Source organism: Symsagittifera roscoffensis, chromosome 10, assembly GCF_963678635.1.
Source record: "Symsagittifera roscoffensis chromosome 10, txSymRosc1.1, whole genome shotgun sequence".
Taxonomy (NCBI): domain Eukaryota; kingdom Metazoa; phylum Xenacoelomorpha; order Acoela; family Convolutidae; genus Symsagittifera; species Symsagittifera roscoffensis.
The window spans coordinates 21,522,342-21,535,903 of NC_087071.1; the positions used below are offsets into that span (position 1 = coordinate 21,522,342).

At 41.1% G+C, this 13,562-nt stretch overlaps 1 protein-coding gene across 1 annotated transcript; it reads left to right on the forward strand.

The window, feature by feature from the left end:
- The first annotated feature begins 3,662 nt into the window (after positions 1 to 3,662).
- Positions 3,663 to 4,511, forward strand: LOC134855000 (uncharacterized protein K02A2.6-like). Its single transcript, XM_063871380.1, has one exon. The coding sequence runs from the start codon at positions 3,663 to 3,665 to the stop codon at positions 4,509 to 4,511; it is 849 nt and encodes a 282-aa protein (XP_063727450.1).
- Positions 4,512 to 13,562: the final 9,051 nt, after the last annotated feature.

The following is a 13,562-nucleotide window of genomic DNA, read 5'->3' on the forward strand; positions in this document are numbered from 1 at the left end:
CAGGCCAAAGTGGGTGGAAGAACCCACTGGGAATTACATCGTTTTGGCCCTCGACGCTCGCAGAACCACCAATGCTATGGGAGTTTTGGTTCAATCGTTTTATATGGGGGATGGTGGCCAAACATAGCATAAATCCACGGAACTTCTATGATGCCAGTACGTTAACAGCAGCGCAACTTGCAGATTTACCAGAGGAGGTCGATGGGAAAAATCGCCTGGTGTCGGAGCAAACGCTTATCTCGAATTTGTATTTGTGCCTGGGGGAGAAAGGACAGGATGAGCTACATAAAAGAAAACCACACCTGGATCTCGCTGCAACAAGGTATTCTCGAGTTTTGGATACTATCGAAACCGAATTTCGGAAGGAACGAAACGAAACTTACGAAACATTCCAACTATTGGCACGAAAGCAACAAATAGGAGAATCGCTGGAACAATTCCACTCAGTGTTGAGTGGGTTAGCCGCTCGATGTAATTTTGGAGCATTGGAGACCAGGATTTTGCGGGATGTGTTCATCGTAAATATGAACAATAGGGAGGCCCAAAATGAGCTATGCCGCTCGACGAAGACACCAGAGGAGGTGTATCGTATTGCACTTTCATATGAACGTGGATTCAAATATGCTAAGTCATACGGATCGATAACCGGGGGAGGAACTAGTGGGAATGCCGGCGGAGCTGGTGCGTTCCAAATCAAGACGGAACCAGTGGGGGCCATCCGAGGTGGTTACAGAAACAACAGACAGCGGGGCCGCGGATCGTTTAGGGGGAGAGCAGACATGAGAGGGGGTGGTGCCAGAAGATGCTATAATTGTGACCAACCCAATTTTACTCCGGAGCACCTCACAGCGTGTCCAGCGAAAAATGCTACGTGTAACTTCTGCAGGAAGACGGGACATTACGAGAGGACTTGTAGGGGAAAGCGAAATAATCGGGGAAGACCGGCAGTGGGACTGATTCAAAATCAGGAAGATATGGAAACTACTGAAGTAGACGACGCGGAGGATACATATTCCCAGCACGAGAATTCCGTCGGCTGGGTTAATACGCCGGTCAAGAAACAACCGGACAAGAAACAACGATCGTGGGATTCGGATAGCTCAGGGGATTACGTTGTTATGGCCATCAAATCTCGGAAAGAAACAGATCTAAAAGTGGCCGGCCCCCGACTACCAATTAAGGTAAACGGAAAGCAAACAAACGTGTGGATAGACAGTGGATCACCGATTTCGATATTCACCATTGGGGAATTGAAACGGACATTGGGCACCGCAGGCGTCAAGGTGAAGGCACCGGCACCGGAGGATGAGGAGTTCAGGGATTACGGAAACAACCCATTACGACTACTAGGGACGATAGACGTACTATTAGAAACAAACGGATGGGTGGCCAACGCAAACATCAGAGTGATTAGAGGAAGCAGACCATCAATTATTGGACGAGACCTAATGCCAAATCTTGGATTACAGATCGTGCAGAAGGCACCGGAGAAAATGTGATGTCGGTACAGAGCGATCAAGGCACAGTTGAGGAGACGGATGTAGAGGACTCACTAGAACTGGCAGATCTACTTCAGTAAGCAGTTTGAAAGTCTTTTTAACAGAGTCGGAAAAATTAAGAATTATAAGGTACACGCGGATTTTTTCGAAACGTTAACGCCAATTCAGCAAAAAGGACGTAGAGTGCCCATCACGTTGCAAGAAAAGGTTGATAAAGAAATTGATAAACTTTTACGGCAAGGACACATTGAAAAGCTAAAGGAATGTTCGGATAAATATTTTGTTTCCCCGATTGTAATAACAGTGAAAAAGGACGGATCAGTAAAATTAGCGCTAGAATCAAGAGAGTTAAACAAGCAAATCCACAAAAATAAATACCAAATGCCGAATATAGAGGAGCTTATGGATACGGTAGGACAAACGATTAGCGAACGGAAATCAGGGGACATATATTTTTCTACTATGGATCTTACGTACGCGTACGGCCAATTACCACTTAGCCCGGAAACGAGCGTTCAATGCAATTTTTCGCTGGTGGGAGGAAAATCAACGGGCACGTACCGCTTTCGTACGGGGTTCTACGGTCTTACTACCATGCCAGCTGAATTTCAACGAGTAATGGACACGATTCTTGCGGAATTTCCGCAGGCACATGCTTTTATTGATGACATCTTGGTGGTCACCAAAGGCACGGAGATCGAGCATATCTCGACAGTTGAAAAAATTTTGCGAAAGCTGGATCGCGAAAACATGGCACTTAAGCTCATTAAATGCCAATTTGCGCGGAAAGAATGTGAATGGTTGGGACACAAAATAACCCGTACAGGAATAACACCACTCGTCCGGAAAACAGATCCGATCGAATCGCTGAAAGCACCAAAAACGGTGTCACAACTTAAATCGTTCATGGGCTCCATTCACAGTTTGCACAAATATCTTCCGGCGCTCGCGGAATCATCAGCGTCCTTACGCCCATTATTAAGCCGGAAAAACGATTTTGTCTGGAGCGATGAATGTCAAATATCATTCGAGAACCTGAAAAAGCAAGTGGCTAATATAGTGGAACTTCGGCACTTTGATATACACAGAGACACAAGAATTGTGTGTGACGCTAGTCATAATGGGCTCGGAGCGGTCCTTGAGCAACTAAATTCCGACGGTTGGCGGCCAATATCATTCGCATCCCGGTATTTGAACGCAGCAGAAAAAAATTACTCAACGAATGAATTGGAGATGTTAGCAGTTGTGTGGGGCGCGGAATACTTCCGAAATTATGTGCTGGGAAGAAAATTTTTAATAGTTACGGACCATAAGGCATTAGTGTCATTGCTAAATGGGAACAACAAAAAGAACAAAACAATGTTCAGCAGATTAACAAGATGGTTAGATCGTCTTATACCGTTCGATTTTCAAGTAGAACATAAACCCGGAGCAAAAACAGGACTCGCTGATTATCTTTCAAGGCACCCGTGTTTAAATCCTCAACCGATTAGCACCTACGATAGTATGTTTACGGTCGCGAAAATTAGTAGAATTAGATCCGCTCTCGGATTTAGAAATAAACTCGAGTCTCCATCGGTTACTAATAATAGACGCATTTGTAATATATCGATTAGAAAACGACCGGTAGAGGGCGAGCGATCATGCGACGGAAATTGGACCAATCACAGAGCGACGAATTGCATTCCCGGCAGGTCAATTGAGTTTAGCAAAAATTCAGTTGGGACTATTATTGAAGCTAACTTTGGTTACTCAAAATCTTTAAAGTCGTCAATCAACATTAACAATTCAAGCAATTTAATCTTGGAAAGGAAACTCAAGAAATTATTGGAACGACACCCCAGCATTAGCAGTCGTGATGATATAGAGGAGATTGATGTAAATATACAGGCGGTTACAACAGAAGTCCGGAGCACTAAAACCAACACCATTATTTCGATTCCGTCGGTTTACCCTGGTGAGAGTTATCCACCGGTCAATCCGGAAAATAAAGTCATGTCTATTATACCAAGAAATTGTAAAGTAGTCAGCAAACAATCCGCTCTTCCCGACTTATTTAATCTTCGATTTATAGAATCGCAATACCAGTCTGATCCACAGTTACAAGCTATTATCGAGTTAAATAAAGCTAAAGACCCCCAGTTACACTCGAAAATTGCAGCAATGAGTAAGTACTTCGCACAGTATACTCAGGACTTCCACGTAAGAGACGGATGCCTGTGGATGGACGAGAGGCTAGTGATCCCTAATACTTTGCAGACGGCGGTGGTCATTAGACTCCACTATTATCACCACGGGAAATCCAGCATGATCGACGCCGCTAAGGACATCTGGTACCCTTACATGTTTCGTAGTCTCGCAACTATCGCTGGGAATTGTCCGGAATGCACATTAGCGGGTAAGAACTTGAAAAACATGTGTTCGAAGGACAATATAGGGAAAATACCTGAACCAAAAGAGCCGAATGAATCAGTCCAATTGGATTTTTGGGGACCCATTAACTACTTGAAGGAATCTAAAAAGTATGTTTTGGTGGCGGTGGACCGGTTCTCTCGATGGCCATCAGCTATGGTCTGTAATTCGAACCGTTCGGATAAAATTATAAAATTTTTAAAAGCCTACATAATCGCTCATGGAGTTCCACGCCAAATCAGAGTTGACCAGGGAACAAACTTTATGTCTAAGGAAGTTAAAACATTCTGTCATGAACAAGGATTTGAAGTCCTCACTTCGCCAGTGAATGATCATAGAGCAACAGGATGTGTTGAGCGCACGATTGGTAGCATTAAAAATTCAGTGCTGACGTATGCGCGGGAGGATAAACCGGAACCCTTGGATCGAATGGTTGAAAGAGCCCTCGGAGCCCTAAGATTTGTGAAAAACGCATCCCTCAATATAACACCGTTCGAAGCGCACCACGGCCGGGAAGCTAATACTGTCCTCAGGAACTTGACTAAAAAACCTACGTTACGGAATCTAAATTGGGAAAATGTAATACGATCGAAATATTAATGTTTAGATGAACGAGACCCGATAGCTCAAACAATGCCGAAGCCGATGGACACCAACTGGGGAATCCGATCGGATACTGAGTATGACCGGAAAAATAGACGGGGACCACTAAGATTGGCCGAGGAACAGGCAGCTAATCAAGATGATGAGCCTGGGATTGCACGGGCACCAAACGACCCTGTGGAGGTACCACCGGCAGTGGTAATGCAGAGGACCGGGGAGCGAAACATGAATAGGTATAGACCATTAAAGTCCAAAATAGTTGATCAAACTGAACATACTATTAAAATGAGTAACGGTGCGGTGCTTAGGAAATCAGGAGTAGCGCTCAGGAAGGCCAAAGTTCCGAAAAAGCGGGTGCCGGGAGGACCATTACCTACACCACCAACGCCGTGGGATCTGAAAAGGAAGCTAAAATTGAGACAAAACCAACCAGGCAGCTCAAGAGGCACTAAGGAAAGTCAGCACAACATCATGGGAAAGGGAGCAAAATTCCAAATTCTGGAATCCGCAGAAAATTCCGACTCAGAATCGGAGGACCAGTTACCACTGAGTACAACCATCCTAGTGGCGAAACCAACAAGAGGGCGAGAAAACGGTGGAGAAGATGGACAGGGAACATCTAGTGGGGGACGGGATCCAGTTCAACCAGAGGCCATCGGGGTTCGTCCCAGTAATAAGGAGACGGAACAAGGAGACACGTTGGCAGGTGAAACAGGAATCGGAAATGACTGGGGGAGAAAAAATATCGAAGGAGCCGAACCACAAGAAACAAATACCGAAGGAATCGAACCACAAGAAACGGAGCGCGAACCAAAGCATATATCAGTAACCGGGGGAAAGAAACGGGGCCGGAAACAACGACTTGTTTCCTATTCTAGCCAAGATTCGGCCAGCTCGTTGGATGAAACAAGCTCGAGACGCTCGGGCAGGAAGCGGACCGCAGTGACCAAGATGGGGGGGGGGGCCATGATTGACAACATTAGAAAAACGGACAAAGCCGGAGCAATCGAAGAAAAAGAGTGAAAAGATGATGAATAAAATGGAGCTCAAAACAATCTATAAAACTTTGCTAAAATGGGAAGGTCCAGGGAGAGGCATGCGGTGTACCAGCAAAAACTCAAAAGCTTGTGTTTAAAAGAACTGTAGTTGATTTGAAAAACTTGATTTGAAAACTTGTTATTAACCCTATTGTTTACGGTTAACATAGATATTGGATATTGGATTTGAGTATTATTTATTACAAGGAGGGAAATGTCATAGTATCTAAATTTAGTTCATGTTTCAATTCTAGTCGTGTTATCTATTTCAATTATCTGTCTGGCGCTAACCGGTATTTAACCTTCGGAGTTTGTCTGTCACCTTCGGATGACAGCTATCTTATTGTCTCCGACTTACTTTCTGAACTACGGTTTGCTTATTAACAAGACATTTAATTCATACATCGAAACCGACTTTTACTGAATGGACAGACTACCGAATGCGGACATATCTGGTAACGACGCAATTCAACACCTTATAACGCACATCAGATCCCCATTCCACTCAATTTAGTGTGCGCCTCCCGGTTTAAACTGATCAAAATCCGAATACAGTCAACGGTTTTTTCAGCACAACTTTCAGCAGACGTTTTTATCGTAATTTTTCACCCACAAGTGTTACAACCTTTAATGTTGTAACTCTTAATCCTATAACACCTCTCCACTTTTCACCATTTAATGCTGTAAAATTACATACGATCATTGCAAACCGATGAAGACCCTATTAGATAACGTAATCCAAATACATACCCAGTAACCATGTATTCCACGAGAGCCTCGAACCTAAAAACTTTGTCACAAAATAATTTTCAAGAAACAAAAATTTCCTAAAAAAAACTTATACTCACTTTACCAAAATTTTCATTGACAAAAAGTCTTGAATTGTTACTTGAATGTAAGTTGAAACCAAAAAGAGCCGTTTTTTGTCCCGTCCGCTCATTCGTTAAGACCCGCCAACTGTGTCGAGTAAGTTTGTTGATTGAATCTTTACCTCAGTTTCCTCCAGTAGTTTTACAATCGTTAAAAATTAGCTCGGCTGGTCAATTTCTGATCCGCATACCGCCATGAACATTGCTATTATCAATTCGCCATTACAATGTGCATTATAAACAATAAAATCAAGCGCGTTAAGTACCAAACCTAATTTGCTTTTCACTTACTTAAGACAATATTACATTAAAACAACTCTTTGTTGACCACCAGTAAAAGATTTCAATTGTTCAGTACCATCATTGATGTTCAAGATTGCTGCAATTTTCTCCATCCCTCTAAAAACACATCATTCTTATTTACCGGCGGTAGACCGTTTAATCTTTTTAAAACAACTCCCCAAAATCTTTGATACGGAGAAAGTAAAACTTTGGAAATATTTAATTTATTATTCTTTGAGCAAGCATAGATCAAATAATGTAAACCACTTTTATCAAAAAATTTCGTTGCATGTTTAAAAAATCGAAAACAAAGTAGCAGCCATTGCATACGTAAAACGTCAAAAAAAACAATATTGTGGCTGTTTTGTGGAAACAGGATTTGAAAATAAATTCTTAAACTCGAAATATTTCACCTTTCAGCATTTTCAGAAATCAAAAATTTAGAACTCAGTCATCGTTGGTTATCTCCAATTTATGATCAGTTATTTATCCTAATTTCATTTGAACTTATCAAATAAAAAAATATGCGGACCATGCCTAGGAAACGGAAATCAAATAAGCCTAAAGTTTCCAAAATGAGGGTAGAGAATCACAATTGTTTTTCTTCTTTAATTGGTAAATTCATCTTTAATTTAAACCTCGTACTTTGTTCTCATTCTGTTCCATGAGCAACGAGATTCGTTAAAGTCTTGTGTTGATTTTCTTGTTCGTTGTACGACAGCTGCTTTACTTTAGTATAAACTATATCAGCTTTCAGCATTTTCAGAAATCAAAAATTTAGAACTCAGTCATCGTTGGTTATCTCCAATTTATGATCAGTTATTTATCCTAATTTCATCTGAACTTATCAATAAAAAAAGATATGTGGACCATGCCTAGGAAACGGAAATCAAATAAGCCTAAAGTTTCCAAAATGAGGGTAGATAATCATAATTGTTTTTCTTCTTTAATTGGTAAATTCATCTTTAATTTAAACCTCGTACTTTGTTCTCATTCTGTTCCATGAGCAACGAGATTCGTTAAAGTCTTGTGTTGATTTTCTTGTTCGTTATACGACAGCTGCTTTACTTTAATATAAACTATATCAGCTTGAAAAAAAATTATAGACGGATCTTGAACTCGGCCAATAACTGAACAAAACTTAACTCGCCAGAAATCTTTTCGAACTAAATTCCGAGCCAAAGTTACAAAGTATATAAGTGGGAATGACAAACCAGCTGAAATAAAAACATTCATCAAAAAACCTAGTAGTTGCTAACAAAAAAAGCAATAGAAAAAAATTAAGAAATTAAATTCCTGTTCATGCACAGCAAAAACGCTGCTGAAATCAAAAATCAACTACTCAATTTTTACATAGAAATTCAAGCTGCAAAAAATGATGATGCTTAGGACCAGCAAAAAACACTTTGAAACTACTACTCAAGATGACAGGTAGCAATTGCGCCAAGCAACTATCGAAGAAGCTGAGTAACTGGAGGAAGCTTCCTAATTCAGTTGGCTCCGTCGAAGCAGGTTAAATTCGCGATGGCAGTTCAGTACAATCATACAGACAAAAACTGAACCAGATGTCGTGTGAACACCAGTTGCCAGCTCAGGAATTGGTTGAGCTCATGCCGCCGGTTCAAAGTGTCATATTAGACCCTTCTTGTTACTTGTCATTGTCAAGCAGCGGTGAAGTGTTTACGTCTCCGCCTCTCAATCGAAAGGTCGGATGTTTGAGGCCAACCATGATCCGTGCTCTTTACATGAGGGCGAGGCAACATTACCCAGCCCAGAAACTATTCAAAAAAACTTGCATGTAGTTCTTCAGCAGGGGCACAACAGCGGTTCGCCGTAATGAGCTGTACAGCTCGTATGTTGGCCCTATCACTCATGAATAAATGGTCCTAATTAATACGTTAGAACCAACCTTGAAGTAGAAATCTGACAATTGTTCATAACTCTCACCCAAATGCCAACTTTTTTGAAAACACTTATAAAAACTCACAGAGTTGTAACAACCGTCATACGTCAAATAAAAGTGTACGCTTGCCGAATCTAAGTGTAACTAGTATATACGAGCCGCAGGTACAGCTAACTTTGATCACTATGTATAGCTACTAGCTTTTGAAGCAGAGTAGTTTCTGATAACCCAACGAGCTCAATGGAAATTGCTCAACAACAGTCATTCTCTGTTAGTTCTGCAATTTTTTTGTCAGCCGTTTTGACCTAAAAACAGGTTTGCCCCTATACATCAAAAATCACGTTTCGCCTACTCCATCTTGTGTCACGCAACCGTCGATTGTTCATCGTTCTCTATCGGCGGAATACTTTTTAAGTATTATGTCGGTAATCCCAACGCTTCACATACCAGTACCGATTTAAAACCATTGATATCACATGAATCAAATGAGTACAAACAAGCTGGGCCAACAGCGTCTCTAGGCATAAAAAGCAATACCTAATTTTGACAATCGACCAGAAGAACCCCTGCCTTATTGGAAATTGTCTTCTTTCGACGGAATTTTTTTGCAGTGGCCTGATTGGTTTGGTCAGTTAAAGAACCTAATCGATCCAAAGGCTATGAGTGATGAATTCAAACTACATTAATTTCAAAACCTCGTTTCTGGCAAAACGAAGAATCCAATTGCCAAAAAGGTATACTGTTGAACGTTGTACAAAGACGCTTTGAGAACTATGAAGAGGAAAATCGTGCAACATCAAACGATCGTAGGTGCTCATCTAGAAATACTTTCAAGTTTTTTAGCGCTTAATATGCACAAATCAGAGAGCATCATCAGTATTTCTTGTATGTGTGTTCAATCTTGATGCCTTTTTGAAATCGCTAGGCTGTAAATACGACTTGAAGAGTGCTTCAGTTTTGAAAAAAAAATTATTTTAAAATTTTCTCCAAATTGGAAAGAGTCGTGGCTTCTCAATTGTGTAATGAGATGTTGCAGACAACCAACAGTTTTGGACAACAATGACTGGCTCCCTGGCCAAGCTGATGAACATGAACGTATGCGTGTCACTAGAATCAATCAAGACCGGAAGAGACATTAAAGACTGTTTTCCAACAACAACCCAATAATGTTTTTGCTGCCACCTCAAAATTTGAAAAGTCGACAATGTTCTGTGTATCCAGTGTGTGAGAAAACATCCACTGCGGAGCTGTGCTGTATTTAAAGAAAACATTGCAACTCAGCCGGCCCAATTCATCGCTCAAAATAAGACCTATTTAGTTTGCTTGCAGCCGGGTCAAGTGTTTCGGAGATGCCCTACAGCGATAAATCCAATAAGACTGACTGTGAAAGCACACAAAACATCTTTTTGCATGGCGCTGAAAAAATTTTCAGCGCGAAGCCTCTCAACAAGGAGGAAAACACTAGTAACAACACAGGCCATCCAAATTCAAACAAGGCAGCCCTGCCGAACCACACCAAAACTCATAATGCAATGAAAAGAAACCGCCATCCAACGCGCCGTCCTACAGAAACGTCCCGGTATGTCTTCCTGTGCTTCAATTGGAAATAAGTTCAAGCACAGAACTGACCACTGCTCTCGTGATGTGCAATTCTTTTGTACCTACTCATGGGCCTTGGCAAGCCTCATGCAGCATTTATATTTAACTGGCCCAAAGTTATATATTCTGGTGAACGGTTTCAACTCTGGAGGCCGTCCTCCCTCAGCAGGGCGAAGTGAACATGCTTGCTGAATTCGATCATTATGAATACACACACATTTAGCATACACTTTTATCAAGGAAAAACGTTGGTTCCGAAGCCATAGAAGTTCCCATTCTGCAAGATAATTCTCCACATTTACAGCTAGTTAAACATTTTGTCCAAGATTTTTGGAAGTTTTTCAAACCTCTCAAAAAATTTAAGGAGGAAAACAAAAACTCCTTAGGTAGTCTGTATGCCCATTGGCTTGGTCCTCGGTGATAAATTTTTGTCGATAATTAATGTGGGAGCCACCAAATTGAAGTTTATTGTTGAAGATGTAGCACTTGCCGACCAAAAGAAGTCGTACGAGCTAGAACTGTGTTAGACAATTAAACAAGCTGATTCCCATTCCACAGCTGATAACTGTACTCAGATTGTTCTTGATTTCCACGTTTCACGATGGCAACCTTTACTTTATCGAATTTCGTCGGGTTGGAATTGAGGTTTGGCTTCATGATGATTTATAGGCTTTGTTTGTCCAATTTAAGTTTCCCAAAAAAGCGTCTAGAGAAAAATTTTAACCTGAAAAATCGAAACGCTTTGGCTATTCCCGATGATATAGAGAAGGTTTACGCGGTCACGTTTAGTCCTCTCGCTTCAAAAAGACCTTAGGTTTTGCGAGTTTTGAACAGTGCGTCCGAAGTTTACCTCAAACCGCTTAAAAAAACTTTCTTCTTGTCGGTCCCAATCTGCTGCAAAACAGGTTATCCATTTTATTGCGCTTCCGAGATTAAATCAAAAAGCAGTATCGGCAGTCATCGAAGGTGTGTGACTGTCGGACTACTAGAAAGTAATCAGTGCTCCCTGAGTTTTCTTGTGCTTATTACTCTCTTCGCCGAACAGCCGTCGATGACCAGGATAGTTAACACAAATAGCTTACGCATTCTAATTAACTTCTACATGGATGTATACACTATTGGTTCCGTGAAAAATTAGGAAACAGCCTTGAATATAAGTCATAGTACGACTCATCTGCTTAAGTTAGGTTGGTTGAACCTTACAAAGTGATCGTATTATTCCTGATTTTTCCTTGAACTTTATTCCCATGCAAACCAGCGTTAAAATCATTAAGGAAAATCTCACCGCTCTAAAAAAAACAGGGATTTTCCTTGCATGCTCTTGGTCTCAAATGGCACCACGTCATTGATATGTTGATTGTGAGCAGAGAAATTAAACGCGGACTCAAAATTTCTGTTACACATCGGTTCTTAGTTTTGTGTCGTCTGTTTTCGACCCTATAGATCTTGTTGCTTCGCTAACTGTATACACATGGTTGCTGCTGAAAGATATCTGGCGATTGAGTGGCAAAGAGTGAGACGACCGACTGCCAAACGGTCTTTTGCAGATTCACCAAATGGCACTCAGGTTTGCCAATTTTAGGGCAGTTCACAATCTCTTGTTGCCTTTTTTGTACTTTCTTTTGGATGAGGTTGAACTGCAAATGTTCGGGGACAACTCATTGGATGTTGTCTGTTCTCTAGCATTCTTTTGCACTCGCTTTTTCTAAATACTACCTTGGGTTCGTCTTTGGCGGAACAAAAGTAGCCCCAATGAAGATGCGTTCAATTCAGAAGTTGGAACTTTAAGCTGCGTTTTCTGCTGTTCGTTTGAAGAATGACATCAAAAAACTCTGAAATTGAGCACTTTTATATTTTTATGTCAAATGACAGCATACAGTCTTCAGTGGTTAACTCGGCAATCAAACAGCCCGTAATTGTGGCCGATCGAGTAGCTGAAACCCGGGTAGCCAATCAATGAGTCGATATGAGTTGACCAATGGTTCCATAATTTGAGCGGAGACCCAAAAAATAGAAAAGCTACTTCTTACTTCCGCAAGTAAATTAACTGTGTCAACGGGCCTCCTTTTTTGAAAAAAAAATTATCATATGCTTTTCAAGCCAAAAAGGCAAGTTTATGCGAGAATTTGCCTCTATGGTCCGTTCTAGAATCTGAATGAGGGTTTAAAGGTCTCTTCAATTTTTTTGTTGCACTGCTGTTTTGAGTGGACTTGGGAAGAGTAAAATTCGTTCTCTACAAAAAACACTTGGCCCTAAATATGTTCAGACTCTCACCCAGTCAGTCAATAACAGACACTTCAGAACGCCAGTTAAGGCGTTGATTGATTCAGCAGAATTGTTTTTGCAAAATAAACTTGTGCAACTTCGAAGTTAGAGTCATTTTCAGCTGAAATTAAGCAACTTGCTATTAAACATGTGAAGAAGTCGAGTCGTATAATATTTTATTCGCCTTTCATGGGACCAAAAGTTTTGTTAAATGTACCGGCATTATCCAAAGTCTCTCCGCAACCGCGTTCGAAGCCAGTCATCGAAAAAATTTGGAAAGCCGCCATTGACTGTTTCTCGGTTTTCTTCACATTAAAAATGAATATCCGTGCATCAAATACATCCGTTTAGTCAATCTTTGGCAATTTGATCTACCACGGTTGAGATCTGAACTAACATTTTTGGAAATCGAGTTCGTACGCCCACGATGTTTGACTCTCCAGTAGAGCAGTTAGTTATGCCAGCGGTCTCTCTGGAACTGCAGAGTCGACAATTTTGGACTTTTTATGTCATTTTTTTGTCAATCTTCCGAGAATTTTGTTTCAAACTCGCTTAACTACCCGCACAGTTTATGTTGAAATGGCTTCATCCATGGACACAAGTTCATGCTTGATGGCTATCGAGCGTTTCATATCTAGGTGAGGAACTTCCCCGGTAGTTTGATCAGACATTAGTTTAACAGGGTAGCAGTCAAACTTGGCGTTTTTTTCTGCAAACAAACTGGAATGCTGAAGCTCTATGGTCGCTCATTTGAAAAAGCTTTAAGTAAAATCATAAAACACTTAGTTCTCCAGATTCAAGTTGGAGCATGGAAGTGAATGGTTTTGCAGTTGTAAGCTCGTGTTTCACTTCTCAGTGTCCCAAAAATTTTGAACACTACCATGTGCTTTTCCGAAATTTTGCGTAAGGGCCGTCCATTCACTCCCGCTTCCGACGATCCAAGTAGTCTAGAGGTTTTGACGCCGAATCATTTTCTTTTAGATTGGCACAGTCTATTGTTTCTGTCGCTGAGGTAGAGCGACAATGTTTCTCAGTCTAAACGCTATACCCGTTCGCAGTCTTTTGTAAACGCAATTTGGCAGCGATGGTTAAG